Consider the following 25,638-nt stretch of genomic DNA (forward strand, 5'->3'; position numbering starts at 1 on the left):
TTTAGTCCGGAGTAAATGCTAGCTTGCGAGGCAGCACCGATATAAAATGATAACTGTGAACACGATAGGGGTAGACTCGCTATGCATGAGAAGAGTTGATTCCATACAGGTATTGAATGCGTTGCTTTCGTGCTTTGTTGTACTTCCGTCATCTTTCCTTTTGTAGGAGACTGGACTGTCTCGGAGTTGTTTGTGTAGTTTGTTCCTCTGTTGTGTATTCACAACCGCCCCCCCAACCCATAGAATTCCCCATAGAATTTATTTTGTGATTTCCTCTCTTGATTTTCTGTTTGGCGCATTATGTTTGCTTTTCTGAGTGTCACTGAAGTAAGTCATCGTTGATTTACGTTTTCGGGGGCGGTCATTGAACGCCTCTTGAGCAGAAGGCAAGGAGACGGAGAAGGAGAAGGACGTGTCTGTAGTTGCTTGAGTGAAACAAATTAATAAAGTGTATGTTTTAAAAAGAAACAACACGACAGCTCTCTGTTTCAGAGCTGCAACACTTTCTCTCTCTCATCCTTTTACGATGTCTGATAGACCACAGCTTTGATTTGTCCGCAGAAGTAGACTTTACGTATGTGAACGTTTTATTTATCGTATTGCACGGCTGCAGAAACTGCCGTGTGAAAGCAAGTGGGGCTACACCGGGGTTAACACACTTCTCTTTAGGAAGCAGCTTTTTACATGTGAACGCGACAAAATTTACACCGGTGTAAGATATCGCAACAAAATACTGTACGTCGGTGCAGCACCAATGCAAATGTATGCCGTGTGAACACCCCTCATGCTTACACAGTGGGGTTTTTTTGCCCTCTTTCATTCATGTTCTCTCTCAGAAGTGGTTTTCGCCTCGCATTTTGTAAAGAACTGATCCAAGGACGTTTGCTTTTGTCGGCTTTTAACAATCCTTCCAAAATGTCCAAGGCAAACTTGGACAACTGACAGTTACAAACATCAGCATAGTGAGCAATCGCCCGATTGGTGAACAATTTTTCTGGGTGGTTCACATTTACGTAAAACTATCGGAACGCCTTGTAGCCCCGAGAGGCGAATGACAAGGATGCTGCAGACAAACATTCTATGTCCATACATAGACACATACAGTGTAGGTCCCTGTTGGCCAATGGGATGCGAGGAAGATGCTCGGTCAGATTCAGATTCTGATTTAGAAAACTTTATTTATCCCCGTAGGGCAATTAGGACGCAACAGCCACGCTTTGCACAAGAAACATGAAAAACAATGACGAACATGGGATACAGTGCATAGGGCCTGTCGGTACTCGCTGTGTGCACAGTGCCCCGAGATCTTAGTTCAGAAAGGAAACAACTAGGAAGGGAGAGGTTAAAAAAAAAAAAAACATGCTCGAACTATCCTCTTCTGAGGATAATTTAAGTCCAGGAGAAAAAAAGACCCCTACACGTAAACAAGCCTATGACAGTTACAACAAGTCACGGATGGTTGGAGGGGAGGGCGACACGGCCCGACCGGCGAGCTGCTCAGTCCATTCGAGCGCTCAGATCAGTTCACGTCGCGGGGAAAAAACAAGAACAATAAAGGCGGTGATATAAGGATGTGTATGCGCGTGATTGTCTGGTTGTGTGTGCGTGTCAGGCCGCAGCTGCTTCGTCAAGGTCTTCTCATGGAGACAGTCCTGGCTTATCAGTCAATGGCCGAGAAGGAGGGGGTGATGGTAGGGCACGAGCTTCCATGCATATGTTCTTCCAGGGGATAGGTCCAGGTCGCAGATGTTTTGGGAACAGGCTGCCAACAATTCCAGACAGCCTTGAGTCAGTGGCCTGTGTCTCTTCAATGGCGTCGATCAGCCAAATCCAATTTCTTTCTGAGCGCGGATTCCAAATTCTCCAAGTTGTTATCCATCTTGCAATGACGCTCCAAAACCACAGCTATTTTGCACTTGAGCACAGTCACCGCTTGGGTCTAAGTGTTGGACATCCGCACCATGCTATCCATAAAGATTGGCAGCTTCTTCACTTCCAATAAAGCCGCTCCCGTCGGTTGAATTTTACGAAAGATCAGGAAACTGCTAACACCAAACAGCAGCATACCTGCTATCAGAAGGCCGATAATGTAGATGTCTTCCACATCCTCAACGGACAGTATTGACAGGCACACCATTCTCCACTTCCTCCAGGGATCTAAGGTGGACCCAGCAGCAAATGTCCCCGAGGGGCAAGTAGGCTCCCCAGTGCCTGCTCTTCTGGTCGAGAAAATTTTGTCGATGGCATCGATTGACCAGCCAACTAATTCCATGGTTTGTTTTAGGATGAAAGTATGGCAGGAGGCTAGGAAAGTCAGACAAGGACAGCACATCGACTGAGTGGCGAGCAGGGAAGGGTGAGGGGAGGACAGGAGCAGAGCAAAAAAGCGTCCGCCTTTGTCGAGAGCCAAGCAGAAAAGGGGGTCGGTCGTAGCCAATGGCAGAGCAGCTATAAGTATGTTGTGTTTAGGAAACCAGGGTTCCAAGTCTTCCACTTGCTTTTTTGTTTATGGGCCTTTTAAGGGCATTGAGGGCCAATTTAGCCATTTTTAAGGACTTTCGTTCTCCATTTAGAAAAATCTGGTTTGACTAACAGTAGTACTGCTTGCCCACCTTAGCAGTATCCAGTATACCCGAAAAGCTGAAATGCATGTCAGATGTCTAAATCCCAAATGGTACAACTCTATTATTTCCATCATACCACCTTCAATGATCAGACATGTTTTATAATGACAAATATGAAACTGATATGACAATTAGGGAAAAGCAGACAGTGACTTAGTTTTCTCCTCAATCTCTTTTGCAAGTTCTTGTAGATCAATTTTCTTCTGTTTTGCTGTGTGCCTCAATGCATTTGATTTGACCAGGAGGCTATGACAAGTTTTACCTCTCACAGAGATGCCCTTCTTGCACACTCAGCAGTAGGCCGACGTATTATCACCAGCAATTTTTCCGACCAAATTACGGGACCCAATCACGGAACTCCGACTACTCCAGCCGTGCCACTCTAAAATAGCATTGTCCCGGAATATTAGTAGCGACGACACTCGAGCGAAGCGCACCTCAGCAGTCGAAAGTCCACTGCTCTCTGCTGTGTGCATCGCGCGAACATGTACGCACGCGCACGCCTTTTGGTTTCAACCAATCAGTGTCGACGCAGCCGACGTCACAGAACAAAGATGCTTTGATCTACGACAACAGATAAGCTAGCTTCGCTGAGACAACAGCTAAGCTTAGCTGACGCACACACAGCACAGAGCAGCGGACTATTGACTGCTGAGGCGCGCTTGCTCGAGTGGCGTCGCTACATATTTGTCTGTCACTTGTTGAGATCGATAACTTTGATGAATAGATTTTTCCAGAAAATATGGTAATTGTTTGCAGTGCCGGCAACCAAACCAACCATTCACTACCCCAGCATGGCGTCGATCTATTGTTGTTACCCGAAATAACCCGAAGTGATCACATGATCATCTAATCGGAAACGGCGGGAAAAGCAGAGCCTGGTCCTGCATTTTCCGACAAAACTATGAATTGAAAGTGTGGGGGAAATGACATACACAAATGAAATGAACACCACAGGTTCATTCTTAAGGATTTTTCTTGATTTTAGAAGCTTTCCCTGAAAATTATGGACTATTAAGAACATCATTTTGCAACTTTTTTATTGATCTTTATGAACTTTAAGGACCCATACGAACCCTGTAAACTCAGAGCTGCGAGTAGCAGCCCATACTGCACTTTGACTTTTCGTACCTTGAAAGTTTTTTTGTAACAAGAGGCAATATTTTCCTGTTGAGCGTTTTGTAACTTGCTGGCAACATTGTACGCTATTCATAGAGACATTTCTCGTCCATTGTACTGTATTTCAATGACTCATGATTTTATTTCATTGTAAGTTAACGCCTTTTCTTGGTGGAAACCTGACACTGCAGTGAGTGAGATTTTCCATGTTTGGGTGGCATTTCTCGTCAGGTGTCACCACAGTGATGATATATTTAGCGTTCATAACTGGGATTTATACCTGCATCAAAGGTCCACCGCATTCAATTAAATATCCACTAGAAATCTCGAGTAATTTTTTGCAGAATTCCATTATTTTGCACGGATATGGGTGGACAGGATGAAACCTGAGATTAATCTTTACAACAGGAAACCTTTGGCATAAACTCTCACAACTAACTTTAATATATTCCATTTATTTTCGTCTTAACTCAAGATGACAGCTTTAAATATTCACAGCTGAAATAAGAATTTTATACCATTTATCATGAAAAAAAATATTGCCGACAATTTAACTCACCCTGAATTGGTCGGCTTGGCTTTTCTTAGCCAGGATGTCAGGCAGAAGCCCTTTAGTTGCTGTCATTGCATCTCTGAGACTTGTCACCTGAGAGCGAACCAAAATGTAGGCATATCCAAAGTCCTTGGTTCTTGAAATTAAGCCCTGAAAAAGTAAAAGTACACTTCAGTGAGTCTAATAATTTTGTAAACCACGATTCCATCAAAGTTGGAACGCTGTATAAAATGTAAATAAAAAGATTACAACAATTTAAAAATCATTCTCTTATCATCATCAATTGAATACACTAAAAACACTCGATATGTAATATCCAAACTGGTGAACAATATTGTTTTTTTGAAGAAAAAAAAAAAGAATGTAATTTTATGATTCAAATAATTTTAGGACAAAATTTAATGCAGATTTTTCTGACAGATATTGCGATTTGATTCGATTTAGTGCAATAGTCATTACAGTAAGATTTAAAATGTAAACTGTTTGTAAAAATATTTCAAATATAAAAAAAAAAACCTTCACCTCACTGAACACGGTTAATGGGGACAGGGACCTGGCGAAGGAGGGTTTTCTCCCCCACTAGAAATTTTATGTGGGTAAGTGTATGTGGGCACCAGCATGTAAACAGTGATTATACTTTATATCAGGGGTGTCAAACACAGGTCCTGGAGGGCCGCTGTCCTGCATGTTTTCCAAGTTTCCCTGTTGCATCACAGCTGATTCAAATGAGAATCATCAGCAAGCTCTGCGGAAGCCTGACATTGAACCTGTTCATTTGAATCAGGTGTGTTGCAACTGGGAGACTTGGGAAAACATGCAGGACAGTGGCCCGCCTTCCAGGACCTGAGTTTGACACCCCTGCTTTACATATTTGAGACAAAAGGGCTGTTCACACGGCAAGATTTGGTCCGGTGCTACGCCGGGGCTGCCCAAGTAGCGCGTTCACACGTGCAAATTAGCTCCGGCGTAGCCCCGGAAAAAGGCTTACACCGGACCAAATTTGATCCACCTCAGGTAGGTGGTTTAAAAGTTTGCTCCGGAGCAAATGCTCGTTTGCGAAGCAGCACCGATGTAAATTTGCACGTGTGAACAACTGGGTTAAATTTGCTCCAGAGCAAATGCTTGTGAAGAGTACGTATGGCGAGAATACGTTGCTTTCGTGCTGTCGGACTTCCGTAATGTGTTTGTTTAATAACGACACAAGACTTGGCTGGCAACATCTTTCCTTTGTGGGAGACTGGACTGTCTCGGAGTTGTTTGTTCCTTTGTTGTTTGTTCACAACCCCCCGCTCCCCATATAATTCATTTTGTGATTTCCTCTCTTGATTTTCTGTTTGGCGCATTAGTGTTTGCTTTTCTGAGTGTCATTGAAGTCATCGTTGATTTATGTTTTCGTGGGCGGTCACTCTCGAGCAGAAGGCACGGAGACCGAGAAGGAGAAGGGTAGTCGGGCGAGTGACTGCATCTCGTTCCACAAACTGAGAGCTGTGCGGTCGCCTAGATCCTGACTGGGCATGGCGAGCAGTCGTTTGGCGCGGGCGCTGACGGTAAGAGTATACTCTTTCAGCAGGTGATCTTTCAACGAGTCGTACGTGATTTCGTCGTCTTGCTGGTCGAACCATGCCGAAACGTGCTGGAAAACGCCGTCGGGGATGGCTTCTAAGACGTAGTCCGCTTTTGTTCTTGGATCTGTGACTTTCCGGAGGCGGAATTGTACTTCGGCCCGGCGAAACCAGGAAACGGGTTCCTGAGTGCTGAAAGGCGGCAGTTTCACCGAGACGGCGTGGATTGTGAGGTTGTTGTCGGACGGCGTCTGCGGTTCCGACCGGGTCGGGAGCAGGCCGTTGGAAAGCGGTGGAGTTGTCGACATCTTGAGTCTCGAAGGTTGCATGTTGAGAACGGCGAAGGGTCACCAGTTATAAGGAGCGACGGCCCGGCGAAGTGAAGTACTCGAAGAGCGGTGGTACACTGCTTTATTTCAGCAAACATACGATCGTTTATATACCAGCAAAGCGGACGTTAGTGTAAACAAACGTCCAGCCCACCCGGGGGCTGTGATTGGTTGGTAGCGAGCGGCAGCGGGGGCCGCCGATTGGCTGATCAGTCTCACGGCGCGAAATTCAAATGTTCTCAGAGGGCAATTGTGGTTGCTACAAATACTCCCCTGTTAGAAAGTCCCTGGCAGGCTGAGTCCGAGAGTCCGTATTAGGATGGTGATGAAAGTTCATGGTTGGGCGTGCAGGCAGTCGGGCGGGCGGACGGCGCGTCCGGCTCGAGTGATGGTCAGCGGCGCGGGTTCGTCGTCGTCGTGGTAGGCCGGTTTCAGGCGGTCGATTGAGACCCAATCCTGTCGACCATGGATGTTGAGGCGGTAGGCCTTGTCGTTACGTTGGTCCACGGCGTACGGGCCGCGGTATGGTCGAGTTAGAGGCGGGCGGTGGGCGTCGTTCCTTACGAAAACGTGAGTACAGCTTAACAGCGACTTCGGTACTCGTCTGCTGCGCCGGTCTTGGTAGGTCTGGAGTACGGGTCGGTACTTTCCGACGATGCGTCGGAGATCGGCGAGATAGGCCGTGGAGTCGCCGGCGTCTTGGCTGGACGGGAAGAACTCCCCGGGAACGGCGATGGTTTCACCGAATACCATCTCGGCTGAGGAGACACCGAGACCTTCTTTCGGAGTCGTCCGCATTCCGAGAAGTACCCAGGGCAATTGGGCACTCCAGTCTGGTCCGGTGCAGCGGGCCATGAGCGCTGCCTTCAACGTGCGGTGAGTGCGCTCGGCCATTCCGTTGGCGGCGGGGTTGAAAGCAGTCGTATGATGCACAGTCGTTCCCATGAGCTGACCAAGGGCGGTCCAGAGCTGTGACGTGAATGAAGAAACTCGGTCGGAGGTGATATCGTCAGGAACTCCGAATCTGCTGACCCAGCCTTGGAGAAGGGCGGCGGCGCAGTCTTGTGCAGTGGCTCCTTTCATTGGGATCGCCTCAGGCCATCGAGTCGACCGCTCGGTGGACGTGAAGAGATACTGGTAGCCGTCTGAAGGTGGCAGTGGTCCAACTATGTCGACGTGAAGATGGCCGAAGCGACGTCGGGGTTGTGGAAACTGGCCGATACCGGATTCTGTATGTTGGCCGATCTTACTGGCTTGGCATTGGAGGCAGTTGCGAGCCCAGGCTCGTACGTCTTTGTTGATTCCATGCCATACAAACTTCTCGGTCATCAGTTTGGCGGTTGATCTTCCAGACGGGTGTGATAAACCATGGATGATATCGAACATTTGACGTTGGAGCGTTTTCGGGATGAGTGGCCGAGGGCGTTGCCTGCTCACATCGCAGAGTAAGGTGCGTCCGTCGTCGCCAAACGGTACGTCTTCCCATCTCAGGCCTGTGACGGACTGACGATAGTCAGCGGTGCCCTTCTGATCAGCCACTTGGGCGTCGGCGATGGCTCCGTAGTCGACGCCAAGATGGACGGCGTCAATTTCCACTCGTGACAGGGCGTCGGCTACTGGATTCTTTTCACCAGGGACGTACTCTATCTCGCATCCGAATTCTGCGATGGCGGAGAGATGACGCTGCTGACGGGCGGACCACGGGTGCCCAGCTTTGGTGAAGGCGTGTACGAGGGGGCGGTGGTCGGTACGGATCTTGAACGGAGTTCCTTCCAGCAGGTGGCGGAAATGTCGCACAGCCAGGTATACGGCGAGAAGTTCGCGGTCAAACGTACTGTATCGGGTTTCAGGTTGGCGTAACTTCTGACTGAAGAATCCCAGAGGCTGCGGGATACCGTTGATGACCTGCTCCACCACACCTCCTACAGCAACGTTACTTGCGTGGGTCGTCAGTTGAAGCGGAGCCGCCGGCTTCGGGAATGTCAATGTCGCGGCCTTGGCGAGGGCGGCTTTTGTAGCTTCGAACGATTTGCTCTGGGCGGGGGTCCATTTCAGGTGTTTCGGGTTGCCGCTGAGCGCATCGTATAGCGGGGCCATGACGTGGGCGAGGCGAGGCAGGAAACGATGGTAATAGTTCACCATCCCAGTGAACTCTTGGAGAGTCTTGATCGTTTTCGGCGTAGGGAACTTGTGGATGGTGTTGACTTTAGCGGGCTGGCGGACTCCGGAAACGTCGATTTCGTAACCGAGGAATTCTACTTTCGACGCGCCGAAAACACACTTGTCTCGTCGTACTACCAAGCCGTTGTCGCGGAGCAGTTGGAGGACGTTTCGGACGTGGTCGTGATGTTCTGCCTTCGTCTTCGAATGGATGAGTATGTCGTCGACGTAACATACACAGTACGAAAGTTCGCCGAGGATGCTGTCCATGAGGCGTTGAAAGTTGGCGCCGGAGTTGCGAAGACTGAACGTTGAGTAGTAGAAGACGTAGGAGCCGAACGGCGTGATGATCGCTGTTTTGGGGACGTCGGGCTCGTGGACGGGAACTTGAAAATAACCTTTCAAGAGGTCCAGTTTCGTGAAGTATCTGGCGCCGTCCAACTCGTTGGTGATGTCCGCGATGTTGGGTAGGGGATAGTGATCCGGTTCCGTCTTCACATTCAGCAGGCGGTAGTCTCCACACGGCCGCCATGAACCGTCAGTCTTTTTTACCATGTGCAGCGGTGATGCCCATGGACTGGATGCTTTCTTGCAGAGTCCCATCCTTTCCATTTCGGCGAAAGCTTGTTTGGCGGCCTTGAGTTTGTCGGGTGAGAGGCGTCGGAACTTGGAATAGACGGGTGGTCCTTTTGTCTCGATATGGTGGAAGATTCCGTGTTTCGCTGCTTTCCCCGGCGCCTGGTGAAGTTCGGGTTTGAAGACGTCGGCGTACTCGGTTAGTAGGTGCTCGTATGGGTCGTTGGTTGTGATTGCACAGGCGTTTTCTTGGACCCGGGCGACGAGGTCGGTGGACTGGAACGATTGGAGATTCAGCATTCTTCGGTTGCCGACATCGACCCGTAGGTTATGGTGCCCGAGGAAATCGGCTCCGAGCAGTGGTGTCCTCACGTCAGCGATAATAAAGTCCCAGGTGTATCGGCGGTTGGCGATCTTGATGTGGATGCGGCGGCATCCATACGTGGCGATGGGCGTACCATTGGCGGCCACGAGTTTGACTTGGCATGGCTTGTTGTGACGTCGGTTTTGGTCTGTGGCGGGGTAGATGGAGCGGCATGCTCCGGTGTCGACCAGGAATTCGCGATTGGAGATGGCATCGGTGACGTAGAACCCCTGGTTCGGGTTGGCGATCGTGCAAACGCAACTGTGATAAGGGCGCCACGCCGCCGGCGTTACTGTCGGCGGGTGGCCGTCGCGTTTTTTGAGAACTTGCAGTTCGGGAGGCAGTTTCTCGCGTCTCTGTCGAACTTGTCATGGTAGCTGCAAATACCAGACGGTAGCATGTACCACTGGTTCTGGGGCGGAGCTTGACGGCGATCATGCGGTGGGCCTGGACGGTGGCGTACGGCATTGATGTCTGCGTCCACATTGGGCGGGGCTAGTGCGCTGCAGGCGGCGGCGACCGGCGTCGATTTCTCGGCGGCTGTGGTCACGGTAATCAGGTCATCGGCTTTGGCGACTAGTGCGGACATTGACAGTGTATTGGCGTCGTGGAGGGCGGCGCGAACTGAGGACGGGATGTAGCCATAGTTCGCGCATGAGGTCGACTTTGCGAGGCTGGCCAGTAGACGGATCGGCGCCGGGTAGTCGGGCGAGTGACTGCATCTCGTTCCACAAACTGAGAGCTGTGCGGTCGCCTAGATCCTGACTGGGCATGGCGAGCAGTCGTTTGGCGCGGGGGCTGACGGTAAGAGTATACTCTTTCAGCAGGTGATCTTTCAACGAGTCGTACGTGATTTCGTCGTCTTGCTGGTCCAACCATGCCGAAACGTGCTGGAAAACGCCGTCGGGGATGGCTTCTAAGACGTAGTCCGCTTTTGTTCTTGGATCTGTGACTTTCCGGAGGCGGAATTGTACTTCGGCCCGGCGAAACCAGGAAACGGGTTCCTGAGTGCTGAAAGGCGGCACTTTCACCGAGACGGCGTGGATTGTGAGGTTGTTGTCGGACGGCGTCTGCGGTTCCGACCGGGTCGGGAGCAGGCCGTTGGAAAGCGGTGGAGTTGTCGACATCTTGAGTCTCGAAGGTTGCATGTTGAGAACGGCGAAGGGTCACCAGTTATAAGGAGCGACGAAGTGAAGTACTCGAACAGCGGTGGTACACTGCTTTATTTCAGCAAACATACGATCATTTATATACCAGCAAAGCGGACGTTAGTGTAAACAAACGTCCAGCCCACCCGGGGGCTGTGATTGGTTGGTAGCGAGCGGCAGCGGGGGCCGCCGATTGGCTGATCAGTCTCACGGCGCGAAATTCAAATGTCGGAGTTCTCAGAGGGCATTTGTGGTTGCTACAATACGGTACCTTTTAAAAAGAACCAACATGACAGCTCGTTTGTTTTCTGTCGTTTTGCTCCGCTGCAGAAACTGCCGTGTGAACGCAAGTGGGGCTGCGCCGACGCTGTGCCAATGCCGTCACGCTCAGCGGCTTTGTACGTGTGAACGCTCCACACAATTTGCTGCCGTGCAAAATATATCGCAACAAAATACATCGGTGCAGCGCCGGAGCAAATGTGTGCCGTGTGAACAGCCCTAATGACTATAACAGTACACATATTTACTTAAATCTTTGATTATAAAACTTTTTACAGTAATTAACATTCATCAGCACTGCCTTCTGAGAGAGGCAAAGAGACTTGTGTTGGTGGAGGCGGCAGTCACTTTACATTCTGATGGTGTAGCCACCGTTAGCCTTCAGCTAGCTCCTGGCCAGCTATCCCTGCGCAGAGGATGTGTTTATGATAAGACAATTAATCGGTATTGAGACGAAGAGAGACGTGTGTTACACACGTTGCTGCCTTTGGACAAGCCCAATCACCTCTCTCTCTCTCTGAGAGTCAAAAGTGTGACGAGACACAAGGGAAGGTGCTGGGCGGGGCTTGAAGATGCGCAGCCAATCAGCTCACGGGATAAATCTGCTCATGCTGTCATTGGTCGACATCGCACTGGAAACATGAGAACATGTCACTAGAACTGTCATCTGTGACTTTAGCCTTCATCGCCATTCGATCACAAGCTTGCATTGGCTGTGTAGCCCAGCTTACTAAACCTGCATGTCGCATCCATTTGCTACTTTAATAAACCTCTACAAGTTAAGCTCATTTAATACACCTCTGGTGTTAACATCGAATGACTGAGCTTTTTTGTCTATGCAATTAAGTTTATAAAATGTTATCGGTCGCCTGGAGGTTGGGCTCACTGGCAAGCACCTGGTGGCAGGGCCTGCACCCATGGGGCCCGACCGCGCTCTGCCCAAAAAGGTAATGTGGGTCCCCCGTCCCCATGGTCTTACCAAAAGGCCCTGACTACAGAAATAAGCTGGAGGTAAATGAAATAACCTCTCTGACAGGAGGAGCCTGACTTGGTGTGCAAGGCAGAGGAGTTCCGACTAGATCTAGTCGGGCTTGCCTCGACGCACAGCTTGGGCTCTGGTACCAGTATCCTCAAGAGGGGTTATTGTTATTGATCCAGACAGTATTGAGACTTAATTATGGTTAAAATGACCTGAGTTTAAAGATAAAAGTAACACAGTAGGGCCGATTTTATTCGTGTCACAAATCTCTATCAATGATTTGTTCTAATTTGACATTTAAGTGGTTTGAATTTTTTTGTAACAAACTGTCACTTTGCCATCATGTGCTTGTGTGTTGCTGGTCACCATGGTCAAAAGATGGTCAGGGAGTTTGTGTGAATGCTCAGATGCATGGAAATTAAGAGAAAACCTTGAAATCCAATGAATAGAACAAAATAACTCAAAGTATTAACACTATAGAACAAAATAACTAAAAGTATTAACACTAGGTTTAAACTAGGTTGCCCTAGGAAGGGAGGCAAATATTTTTTACACCGTTTACCAAAAAAAGAAAAAACGTGTATGAGGGAATGATGTCAAAATGTAGTTTGAATTAAATTTCAATTATAAATTAAAAATATTTTTAATTCAGGCTTGAGGTTAGTTGATTATCCAAATTATAAAGTGCTTAGTTTAAGATAATTAGGAGTGACCGTAGGCCTCTACACGATAGGGCTGTTGGCATTGTGCGGGAAAAGTTACCACCAGTAAATGCGCTGCAGTTGATAATCATTTGCTTTATTGAGTGGCTAAATATATTGGGATAATATTTTTTTTGTTTTGTTATTAAACTTTTGTTGAATTTTTTCAAACAGTTAGAAAAAAGAAAAACATGGTCACGTGTTTAAGTACATAGAACCACACCAGTCCCGGGCATCAAAATAATAATAATAATAATAATAATAATACATCACATTTGTAAGCGCCTTTCACAACACTCAAGGACACTGTACAGCCAAGACCAATAGTAAAACACAGATAAAATAATAAATAAAGAAAGAAAGATTTAAGGCGGGTAGGCAAGTCTGAATAGGTGGGGTTTGAGCTGGATTTTGAATAAGGAAAGAGAGTCAATATTACGAATGTTGGGAGGAAGTGAGTTCCAGAGTTTGGGGGGAGACTGAAGGCTCTGCACCCCATTGTACTGAGACGGGCAGAGGGTAGAAAAAGGTGGAGGGAGGATGAGGACCTGAGTGAGCGAGAGGGAATGGAGTACATACATACATTGACATCCCTGTAAAACGGGTTACAATTACTGCCCTCCCGCCTATACAATGTCCTGAACACTGTGCCATATGAGTAGAAAAGTAATGAAATAAAATAAAATAAAATAATAATAATAAACAAAAATAAACTTGAGTGGAATGGGGCCAATAGGGTAACTCAACTATCTGTTCAAGCACTACCTTAGGGTTCCATAAATTTTATCCAGGTATCCCATAATGTCTCAAATGTTTCTTGTTCGCCTTGTTTCTCCATTTCAAAAATTTCCCCAACCACCTTAGTCCAGTCTTTGCCTGTTGGGGGATCTGTCGTCAGCCATCTTCTTGTGATTGCCTTTTTGCTCGCTAACAGTAAGATGTTGTAGGTGTATTTCTGAGCAAAGTTAATGGTGAAGTCAGGTTCCAGTCCCAAGTACAGGGCTTCAAAGGTCGGAGGGACCACTGTTCCCATAATCCTACCCATAGTTAGCCTCGTCTCTTCCCAGAAATTTGGAGATGACCGGGCATTCCCAAAACACATGAAAATGTGAGGCTTTGCCATTACCGCAGGCTCCCCAACAGGCTGTATTCATTCCTTGTGAAGTCCCTTGGGCCGGAACTCTAAAAAACCTGACGACATTCTTCCACCCAAATTCCCTCCAAGAGGGAGCCGATGTACATTTCCATTGCTGTGCTATTGTTCTTTCCCATGCTTCCAGTTGAATTGAAATGCCAGCCTCCTTAGCCCATTTATTCTTTATATATATTGTATCCCCACCTTCTAGTACCTGTAACTCTTTGTAAATTTTCAATATATTACTACCCCTTCCAGGGTCTGACCTATAAGATAGTAGGAATATCTTGATTAAGCCGAAACCACTTTGTTGGACCCATCCTGTGCGTAGAGATCTCTCTAGATAATGTCTTAGCTGCAAGAATCTATAGAAATCTTGATTACTCAATCCGAAATTGTTTCTAAGATCTTGGAATTGTCGCATCCCGCCCGCCTCAAGGAGGTCCCTATATATCTTTAACCCGTTTCCAATCCATTTTTTAAGTCCCGTATCCATTCTGTTTGGTAAGAAATCTGAGTCATATCCAATCCATCTTAGAAGCAAATATGGGCTATTTTCTTTGTCTTGCTTTAATATTCCGTGCCACACCTTAATTGAGGTTCTTATCCAAGGGTTAACACTCTTAAGACAATCAATCAAACCAGGGTCCCCGATAATTGCTTGTAGTGGAATATCGCTAGATACCTGACATTCAATGTCTTTCCACTTCGCACAATAGGATGGATTACAGATATTGGCCAAAATCTTTACTTGGGTTGCCCTATAATAGTTTGACATATTCGGTAGGGAGAGGCCTCCCTTGCTCTTTGCCAACTGTAGAGTCTTGAATCTAATTCTTGGCCTCTTCCCTTGCCAAATAAATCGCGATATTATTTTGTCCAACTCTTGGAACATATCCTTGGGTAAGTCTATTGCTAGAGTTTGGAATAGATATAGTAGTCTGGGCAGCACGTTCATTCATCGCTTCCACTCTTTGCAGTAATCCAAGGAATGGAACCAGGTTCCATCTGTTCAAGTCAGCCTTAATTTGGGCAAGGAGAGGGGAATAATTTTCAAGCCTAATTGTATCTAAATCTTTTGGAATATTCACGCCTAGGTACCTGATCGACTCCGAGTCCCAGTTCAAATTGAATTCGTCTCTCATCACATTGCTCGGAGAGTACTTGAATGACAGTATCTTAGTTTTATGTATGTTAAGTTTGTATCCCGAAAATGCTCCGTACTCCCTTGCGTAGAAAGCAATTCCGGGAAAGAGGTAAATGGTTTTCCCAGAAATATTAATATATCATCCGCAAATAGGGCTAATTTATGAGTATCCCGTCCAACAGTTATCCCCTCGATCTCGTCTTTCTGCCTTATCCACTGACTTAGGGGCTCTATAAAAATGGCAAATAGAAGTGGGGAAATAGGGCAGCCTTGTCGGCATCCCCTTTCTAGATTGAAAAAATCCGTAGATCCTCCATTTATCCTTACTTTTGCTATTGGCATATTGTATATAGCCTGTATAGTTCTTATAAAATCGTCATTGAATTTAAATCTCCGTAGTACCTTATATAAATATGACCAGTTGACCGAGTCAAAAGCCTTTTCCGCATCCAATCCCAGCAAAACGGCTTCTAAGTCATGCGCCTTTATATGAGCAATTATGTGTAGGGTTCTTCTGACGTTATCCATAGTCTGTCTCTGCCTAATAAAGCCGGTCTGATCTAAGTGTACAATATCTGGAAGTATCGATTCCAAACGTCTTGCTAAAATTGATGTAAAAAGTTTATAGTCTTGGTTCAAGATGCTAATTGGACGGAAATTTGCACAGTCTGTTTTGTCCTTCCCCTCTTTTGGTATCAAAGCAATGATCGCCTCTCTCCAAAAGGGTGGGATGGCTCCTTTTGATAGGACCCAATTGAATGTTCTCAGTAGTAGTGGCGATAAAATGTCACTGTAAGCCTTGTACCACTCGGAGGGGAATCCATCTGTGGCCGGGCATTTATTCGGCTTTAGTCGGGAAATAGCCTTCTGTAATTCACCCATAGTCACTTCAACCATGAGAACCTCATTTTGATCTCCTGAGACCGTTGGGAGGTTGAGTGACTCCAACATAGCGTCGGGAGCTCCCCCATCATCAGTGACCCTTAGGGAATAGAGATTTTCATAGTATCTTTCGAAGCAACCCTGGATATCCTTGAAGTCATGTTTCATTTGTCTGGTACAAGGATCCTTAATTTTATGTAGCACCCTCTCGGCTTGTTGTTTTCTTAATTTATATGCCAGGTGTCTCGTCGCTTTACTACCTGCCTCATAGTAATTTTGTTTTAAGAAAGTACGTTTTTTTCTTTTATCTGATTTTTAACTGCCTTAATTTTTTGGTCCACCTCCGATTGAACATTTTTTTTGTGTTGTCTCTCTAATTGCTGCAATGAGTATTCGAGTTTCTTCAGTTTCTCCAGTCTGGATTTCTTTTGCGAAGCCAATTTTGCAATAATTTTCCCTCTCAAAACTGCCTTGCCTGCATCCCACACCATAATTGGGGACACCGCTCCGTTGTCATTTTCTGACAAAAATAGTGAGATTTCCTCTTTTATTTCCTCCCTCGTCTTTCCCTTAAGTGCAATTAAGTTAAGCCTCCATGCCCATGGACCTCTATTATATTTTACTTGCAGATCTAAATAAATTGGGCTATGGTCTGATAGGTCCATTATTCCAACTTTACATGTCCTTATAAGGCCGAGATCATTACTGTACATGAAAAAGTAATCAATCCTTGAATAAGTATTATGTGGCGCTGAGTAAAAAGTGTAATCTCTGGTAGGTGAGTTAAGCTCTCTCCACACATCACATATGCCCATCTCCTTCATCATCTTTCCCACTTTCTCAGCCACTGGGTTATTGTGCTGCTGTGATGTTCGTGACACGTCCATTTTAAAATCCAATCTTATATTGAAGTCACCACAACATATGACCAATCCTTGGGCCTTAGTTATCATTAAGTCAAAAATATGTTGATAGAACCCCCACGATGCCCCAGGTGGAGCATGAACATTTATAAGGGTCACAACAGATCCCTCCATTTTACCCACAATCATAGTGTACCTCCCTTCTTTGTCTTTAATTTCTGACTGCAACTCGAATATTACTTTTGTGGAAATAACAGTAGCCACCCCCCTCCTATTCTACAAGAATGCTTAGACTGCACTGATTGGGGCGTCTTTGAAACTTCAACGGGCACACTGGATGAATACACAGACACTGTAACATCATACATCAGTTTCTGTGAGGACATGTGTGTACCAACGACGTCCTTCCGCTCCTTCAACAATAACAAGCCATGGTTTACTCCCAAACTCAGGCAACTCAGGAAAGAGAAAGAGGCCGCATTTAGAAGTGGAGATCGGGCACTGTACAAACATGCCCGAAACCAATTGACAAAGGAAATTAACATCGCCAAGAGAAGCTATGCAGAGAGGCTGAAAAAACAGTTCTCTGCTAACGACTCTGCATCTGTATGGAATGGCCTGAAAGCAATCACTAACTATAGAATGCCATCCCCCCAAACAGTGAACAATAAGGGTCTTGCTAATGAACTAAACATGTTTTTCTGCCGATTTGAAAAGGACACTCCCATTTCCCCACACACACCCACCTCTACCAGAAACCACTCTACCTACCCCCCCCCCCACCCTCTTTTTCTCCACTACAGATCCACGAACAGGACGTGAGACGGCTCTTCAAGCAGCAAAAGATCAAGAATGCTCCGGGGCCCGACCAAGTGTCCCGCTCCTGCCTGAAAGTCTGCACTGACCAGCTGGCTCCGGTCTTCACACAAATCTTCAACAGATCCCTGGAGCTGTGTGAGGTCCCATCCTGCTTCAAACAGTCTACCATCATCCCAGTTCCCAAGAAATTGGCAACATCGGAACTGAACGACTATAGGCCTGTCGCCCTGACGTCTGTGGTCATGAAGTCCTTTGAACGCCTTGTGCTGAACCACCTAAAGAACATCACTGGACCCCTGCTGGACCCTCTCCAGTTTGCCTACCGGGCAAACAGGTCTGTGGAAGACGCAGTCAACATAGGTCTGCACTACATCCTCAAGCACCTCGACAGCACAGGGACCTACGCAAGGATTCTGTTTGTGGATTTCAGCTCTGCGTTCAACGCCATCATCCCGGAACTCCTCACCCCCAAACTACTCCACCTCGGTGTGTCCCCTACGATCTGCCAGTGGATCCTCAGCTTCCTGACGGGACAGACACAACAGGTGAGACTGGGAGCAACAACATCATCAATACGCACCACCAGCACTGGAGCCCCACAGGGATGTGTCCTCTCGCCACTGCTCTTCTCTCTCTACACAAACGATTGCACCTCAACAGATCCAGCTGTCAAACTCATAAAGTTCGCAGACGACACCACGGTCATCGGTCTCATCAAAGACGGCGACGAGTCTGCGTACCGCCAACAAGTGGAGCAGCTGGAGCTCTGGTGCAGCCGACACAACCTCGGGCTGAACACGCTCAAGACTGTAGAGATGATCGTGGACTTCAGGAAAGATTCTTCTCCACAGTTGCCCCTCACACTATCCAACTGCCCTGTGTCAACCGTCGAGACCTTCAAGTTCCTAGGAATCACAGTCTCCCAGGACATGAAGTGGGAAGTCAACACCATCTCCATCCTGAAAAGGGCTAGGCAGCGGATGTACTTCCTGAGGCTGCTGAGGAAGCATGGCCTGCCACAGGAGGTGCTACGACAGTTCTACACGGCAGTCATCGAATCAATCCTGTGTTCTTCCATCACGGTTTGGTTTGGGGCCGCCACAAAAAAGGACAAAATCCGACTTCAACGGACAGTTAGGACGGCAGAAAAAATCGTTGGCACCGCCCTACCCACTCTTGAGGACTTGCACAATGCAAGAATCAAGACAAGGGTACGGAAAATCCTCCTGGATCCCCGGCACCCTGCCCACCACCTTTTTCAGCCACTCCCCTCAGGCAGACGCTACAGATCCATGCGCACCAAATCCAGTAGACACTTAAACAGCTTCTTCCCTCTAGCCATTAACTCCTTAAACAGTCATTGATGTAGTCACTCTTCTTGAACCACAAAATGGTACTACAAAACTACTGGTTACTCTAAAATGGTTCAATGATTTTGTTGTTTACGATGATACTAGTGCAGCGTGTTATACCGGAGACAAATTCCTTGTGTGTTCTACATACTTGGCCAATAAAGATGATTCTGATGTCCTTTCTCGTAGGAGGCTGAAAACACCTGCTTAAATCCCTGTCTTCTGAGTTTCAAATGTTCCAAGTCAGTTAGGTGGTTTTCTTGCAGAAACATTATGTCTATCTTGTCTTTCACCATTTTGCCCAGAATTTTGCTTCTCTTCATAGGATTTAGGATACCTTTCACATTGTACGAAGCGAACCCAAGTGGCTTTTTGTGACTTTCCATCAAAAAGTAAACAACGCCTATTGCTTAAACAACCCATTTTCCACTCGAACTCTGACTAGTTGCATTTCACATATACGTATGCACACCCACACACATACTTGTGCATACCTATTTCCCTACATACCTTTCCACATGTTCCTACAGTGCTTACTAATACACTTACTCACGCACACCCCTGTGCAATCATACATAACTGCTCAATCGTACACCTGTTCGAGTATACTCCAACACACCAATGCCCCAGCATATTCACACATAAACCCAAACACTGTTCAATTCAACTAACCCTTAGTTGTTCCACAGTGGAAAATCTCGTCAGCTTGTCAGGCTTCAACAATTTTCATTGTCCACTCTCCTGTATGCGGCCAGTTTTTTCTTGAAACCCTCACGTGAAGCTTCCAGCTGTTGTTCCTCACCACTCGCAGGCCGATGCCACAGTCTGTTCTTAATTTTGTCAATCCAGGTGGTAGGAGGTTTGTATACAGCCACGGGAAAACCCCTCTTCAGCATGTCGGAAGTGGCCTCCTGTGCCGAGTTGTAAAGGCACGTTTCCCCCTCGTAGAATATTCTCATCCTCGCTGGAAACGGAGTCTGAAATCGTATCCCTTTCTCCCGCAGCACCTTCTTCGCCTCTGCGTATTCCCGGCGTTTCCTCAGGGTCTCTGGAGCATAGTCGTGGTCGACAAAAACTCTCTTCTCTTTGTACAGAAATCCCTTCTTGTACTAAACATTACGCAGGACCTCCTCCTTCATCGTATTGCTGGCGAATTTTACTATTATTGACCTCGGGGGTGAATCGGCGGGGGATTTACGGCCTAGCGCTCGATGCGCCCGCTCAATCTTCAGATCGGTGGAGGGAGAAAGCTCGAGCTTTTCTTTAAAGAGATGTTCTATAAACGCTATCATCATTGCCGAGTTGGTCTCAGCCCCCTCCTCAACTCCATACATTCTTATATTGTCCCGTCTTGCACGTCCCTCTTGATCAGTTATCTTATCTTGCATTGTAGCTTGTAGCCGTAGCAGCTCCCTCGTAGCCTCTTCCAGCCCCAGCACTCTTTCTTCTGTCTCAGAGATCCTCGTTTCGACGTCATCTATTCTGTTGTTAGTCGTCTTAATTTCGTCCTTGATTTCGGTGAGTGTATTGGCGCTTTCACGCCGGAATTCCCTTAATTCTTGCAGGATCGTTGATAGGTTAGCTGTAGCCTCATTAGCCCGTGGATCCCCGGGTTCGGGCCGGCCGTCAATGTCGCTTGCGGCGCGATCCTCCCCGTCCGAGTGGGTTATTTCAAACCGTGAAACCGACTTTTTGTGTGCTTTAGGCATTTCGTTAATGCCTTTAAATACAAATAAAACTCGTTAAAATACTAATAAAGTACGGCGTTGCTCGAAGTGATCGAGGAGCTCTGCAGCCGTGCGTCCTACTCCCTGACAGCCATCTTCAGACTCTGGGATAATAATTTAGCAGATTAAACCAATACATACAGTACAAAGACAGTATTAAATATGGGCAGTTTCAGTGGTGACCATACTTGTCAACCTCGGCTAATAGCTGCCCTTATAAATGATTACGATTCCCCTTACAAAGCAACAAAAACCCTTACAACGGCTTACCGCGCATGCGCACATCATGCTTTATCAATCCTACCATACGTAGCGATGAAAAAAATATATACGATTGAGGATTACTTTTGCGGGTTTGCCGTGACAATAGTAGCGATCAACGACGGCATTGTTGTTGGCTACCAGCAGGTGAGACAATCTGGATTTGAGCCAAAATGGTCTTTGTGAGATCGGTTTGCAATTTTTTTCCCCCCGTATAAAAGTTGTACTATGTCGTACATGATTTCAAATTATTAAAAAAAACGTGTAAAATATGGGGAAAACATACTAGTTGACAGGTATGGGTGACTGACACATTTTGCCATCTGTTTAATTTCAAAAGCATTTGTTTGGAAACACAAAGCGAAAGGAATCATTGAGTTGTGTTGTCGCTATGTGGTAGTTTGGCTCTTGGCAAACAATAGTCTTTGAGTGTTGACCACATGATAGCGCAATAGCACAAGGTTTCAAACACAATTTACTGCACAAGCGACCGTTTCTATTACCAAAGCAGATAATCACAAAGTGAGCACACACACGCATGTGCACACCCACTAAGTTTCGAAACCCAAACTAAAAATTTATTTCATCCCTGGAAACAAAATGTGTATTTAATTAATTGCCCCCCTCCGTGAGTCGTCACCTTACCGTGGTGGAGGGGTTTGTGTGTCCCAATGATCCTAGAAGCTAAGTTGTCTGGGGCTTTATGCCCCTGGCAGGGTCACCCATGGCAAACAGGTTCTAGGTGAGGGGCCAGACAAAGCACGGCTCAAAGACCCCAATGATGATTACGATAAATGGATCTCGGTTTCCCTTGCCCGGACGCGGGTCACCGGGGCCCCCCTCTGGAGCCAGGCCTGGAGGTGGGGCTCGTTGGCAAGCGCCTGGTGGCCGGGCCTACACCCATGGGGCCCGGCCGGGCACAGCCCGAAGAGGCAACGTGGGTCCCCCTTCCCATGGGCTCACCACCCATGAGAGGGGCCAAAGGGGTCGGGTGCAATGTGAGCTGGGCGGCAGCCAAAGGCGGGGACCCTGGCGGTCCGATCCTCGGCTGCAGAAGCTAGCTCTTGGGACATGGAATGTCACCTCTCTGGCAGGGAAGGAGCCCGAACTGGTGTGTGAGGCAAAGAATTTCGGACAGGATATAGTCGGACTTGCCTCCACACACAGCCTGGGTTCTGGTACCAGTTCTCTCGAGAGGGGTTGGACTCTCTTCCACTCTGGAGGTGCTCATGGTGAGAGGCGCAGAGCAGGTGTGGGCATACTCATTGCCCCCCGGCTCAATGCCTGTACATTGGGGTTCACACCGGTAGACGAGAGGGTTGCCTCCCTCCGCCTTCGGGTGGGTGGACGGGTCCTGACTGTTGTTTGTGCATATGCACCAAACAGCAGCTCAGCATACTCACCCTTTTTGGAGTCCCTGGAGGGTGTGCTGGAGAGTACTCCTGCTGGGGACTCCCTTGTTCTGCTGGGGGACTTCAATGCTCACGTGAGCAATGACAGTGAGACCTGGAGGGGCGTGATTGGGAGGAACAGCCCCACCGATCAGAACCCGAGTGTTGTTTTGTTATTGGACTTCTGTGCTCGTCACGGATTGTCCATAACGAACACCTTGTTCAAACATAAGAGTGTCCATATGTGCACTTGGCACCAGGACACCCGAGGCCGCAGTTCGATGATCGACTTTGTAGTTGTATCATCGGATTTGCGGCCGCATGTTCTGGACACTCGGGTGAAGAGAGGGGCGGAGCTGTCAACTGATCACCACCTGGTGGTGAGTAGGCTCCGATGGTGGGGGAAGATGCCGGTCCATCCTGGCAGACCCAAACGTATTGTGAGGGTTTGTTGGGAGCGTCTGGCGGAATCCCCTGTCAGAAGGAGTTTCAACTCCCACCTCCGACAGCTTTTCCCATGTTCCGGGGGAGGCGGGGGACATTGAGCCCGAGTGGACCATGTTCCGTGCCTCTATTGTTGAGGCGGCCAATCTGAGTTGTGGCCGTAAGGTGGTTGGTGCCTGTCGTGGCGGCAACCCCCGTACTCGCTGGTGGACACCAGCAGTAAGGGATGCCGTCAAGCTGAAGAAGGAGTTCTATCGAGCCTTTATGGCCTGTGGGACCCCAGAGGCAGCTGACGGGTATCGATTGGCCAAGCGGGCCGCGGCTTCGGTGGTCGCCGAGGCAAAAACCCGAGCGTGGGAAGTTCGGTGAGGCCATGGAAGCCGACTTCCGGACGGCTTCGAGGAAATTCTGGTCCACCATCCGACGTCTCAGGAGGGGGAAGCAGTGCACCACTAACACTGTGTACAGTGGGGATGGGACGCTGCTGACTTCGACTCGGGACGTTGTGAACCGGTGGGCAGAGTACTTCGAAGACCTCCTCAACTCCACCAACACGCCTTCCTTGGAGGAAGCAGAGCCTGGGGACTCTGAGGTGGGCTCTCCTATCTCTGTGGTTGAAGTCACCGATGTGGTTAAAAAGCTCCTCGGTGGCAAGGCCCCAGGGGTGGATGAGATCCGCCCGGAGTTCCTCAAGGCTCTGGATGTTGTGGGGCTGTCCTGGTTGACACGCCTCTGCAACATCGCGTGGACAACAGGGAGAGTGCCTCTGGATTGGCAGACCGGGGTGGTAGTCCCTCTTTTTAAAAAGGGGGACCGGAGGGTGTGTTCCAACTACAGAGGGATCACACTCCTCAGCCTCCCTGGTAAGGTCTATTCAGGGCTGCTGGAGAGGAGGGTCCGTCAGGAAGTCGAGCCTCAGATTGAGGAGGAGCAGTGTGGTTTTCGTCCCGGCCGTGGAACAGTGGACCAGCTCTACACCCTTAGCAGGGTCCTTGAGGGTATGTGGGAATTCGCCCAACCAATCTACATGTGTTTTGTGGACTTGGAGAAGGCGTTTGACCGTGTCCCTCGGGGAGTTCTGTGGGGGGTGCTTCGTGGGTATGGGGTACCGAACCCCCTGATACGGGCTGTTCGGTCACTATACCACCGATGTCAGAGTTTGGTTCGCATTGCCGGCAGTAAGTCGGAATCGTTTCCAGTGGAGGTAGGACTCCGCCAAGGCTGCCCTTTGTCGCCGATTCTGTTCATAACCTTTATGGACAGAATTTCTAGGCGCAGCCGAAGCGTTGAGGGGGTCTGTTTTGGGGGCCTCAGTATTGCATCCCTGCTTTTTGCAGATGATGTGGTGCTGTTGGCTCCTTCAAACGGGGCTCTCCAACTCTCACTGGAGCGTTTCGCAGCCGAGTGTGAAGCGGTTGGGATGAAAATCAGCACCTCCAAATCTGAAACCATGGTCCTCAGTCGGAAAAGGGTGGAGTGCCCCCTCCGGGTCGGGGAGGAGATCTTACCCCAAGTGGAGGAGTTCAAGTATCTTGGGGTCTTGTTCACGAGTGGGGGTAGGAGGGAGCGGGAGATCAACAGGCGGATCGGTGCAGCGTCTGCTGTGATGCGGACGTTGTATCGGTCTGTCGTGGTGAAGAAGGAGCTGAGCCAAAAGGCGAAGCTCTCAATTTACCGGTCGATCTACGTCCCAACCCTCACCTATGGTCACGAGCTATGGGTCGTGACCGAAAGAACGAGATCCCGGATACAAGCGGCTGAAATGAGTTTTCTCCGCAGGGTGTCCGGGCTCTCCCTTAGAGATAAGGTGAGAAGCTCGGTCATCCGGGAGGGGCTCAGAGTCGAGCCGCTTCTCATCCACATCGAGAGGAGCCAGATGAGGTGGCTTGGGCATCTGATTCGAATGCCTCCTGAGCGCCTCCCCGGTGAGGTGTTCCGGTCATGTCCCACCGGGAGGAGACCCCGAGGAAGACCCAGGACACGCTGGAGAGACTATGTCACCCAGCTTGCCTGGGAACGACTCGGGATCCCCCGGGGAGAGCTGGAAGAAGTAGCTAGGGAGAGGGAAGTCTGGGCTTCCCTGCTAAAGTTGTTGCCCCCGCGACCCGGCCCCGGATAAGCGGTAGATGATGGATGGATGGATGGAATTAATTGCCGTAACATTGAAAAATACATATAATTTATTGGCACAGAACACAATAGATGTTAATGTAATGTATGTATTAATGTAATGCCGTGAAAAAGCCGTTAACATCAAGCTTAACGTTAAATAAAACAGCTTGCAGTATTTTACTGTGACTTTAGTCAACCCAATTCATCTGACGCTGGATCCGAGTCTGAGAAAACCGGGTGAATTAATGTTTTTTCTTTCTCACCTCAAGTCTTTCCTTTCTTTGTATAAGCTGAACATGCAGTAGTTCTCTGTTCCTTATAGCAGTACTCAGCTCCCTTTGCAGATCATCAGACCTTTCAGGACCAAACAAAGAGTCGAGCAAGTCACCCTTTGTCTTCAGCTGATTCAAACAGTCTTGCAGCTGCATACTGTCCTTCAACAGGCGCTAAGTGTAGAGGACAGAAAAAAATCTGAATCAGATTTCTTGGTCATATATGTTAAACATACAAGGAATTTTACCTTCCGAGTTTCAACCTGTCCAGAGACAACAAAACATTGACCAATATAGGGAGACTGAACGTTAAGCCTGGCGGTTCTCTGTTTAGGGCCCCAAGTTCTTAGATGTGAAAGGAAAATAGGGGAGGGGAAAAATAGACACACTCGAAACATTCACCTTAAAAACAAAGACTAACAAACCCACTCTAAAAATACATTAAAATGTATTTGAAAAACAAAAGGGTGAATCGACTGGTGAGCTGCTCACCATCGAGCACCTCTGCACTGTGATGCCGACATGCTAACCTTGAGCATGTCGGCATCACAGTGCAGAGGCGCATGCTCCCGCCTTCATGTGTGGAGTTTACATGTCCTCCCCATGAATGAAATGGGTTTTCTTCGGGTACTCGGTTTCCTCCCACATTCCAAAAACATACACCGTAATTAATTGAATGCTCTAAATTCTTCGGAGGTGTGAATGTGGGCGCGAATGGTTGTTTGTCTATGTGTGGCCTATGATTGGCTGGCAACCAGTGCTCGGAGACAGCTGTGATAGGCTCCAGCACACCCGCGACCCTCGTGAGGATAAGCAGATTAGAAAATGGATGGATGAAA

At 48.1% G+C, this 25,638-nt stretch overlaps 2 protein-coding genes across 5 annotated transcripts in view; one reads left to right on the forward strand and one right to left on the reverse strand.

Annotated features, from left to right (window-relative positions):
* LOC127614473 (uncharacterized) overlaps positions 1 to 25,638 on the forward strand; it is a 316,500-nt gene that overhangs the window by 254,344 nt on the left and 36,518 nt on the right. The window lies entirely within an intron of this gene.
* The window catches only part of syne3 (spectrin repeat containing, nuclear envelope family member 3), a 74,540-nt gene that overhangs the window by 24,001 nt on the left and 24,901 nt on the right, over positions 1 to 25,638 (reverse strand). For 3 of the 4 annotated variants that reach the window (XM_052085693.1, XM_052085692.1, XM_052085690.1), the window contains 2 exons: positions 24,791 to 24,973; positions 4,303 to 4,446 (listed from right to left, as the gene is read on the reverse strand). In XM_052085693.1, coding sequence (XP_051941653.1) covers positions 4,303 to 4,446; positions 24,791 to 24,973 — 327 coding nt within the window. The remainder of the gene's footprint in view (positions 1 to 4,302; positions 4,447 to 24,790; positions 24,974 to 25,638) is intronic. The other variant, XM_052085691.1, reaches the window with a different exon arrangement.

This window comes from Hippocampus zosterae, chromosome 14, assembly GCF_025434085.1.
Source record: "Hippocampus zosterae strain Florida chromosome 14, ASM2543408v3, whole genome shotgun sequence".
Lineage (NCBI taxonomy): Eukaryota > Metazoa > Chordata > Actinopteri > Syngnathiformes > Syngnathidae > Hippocampus > Hippocampus zosterae.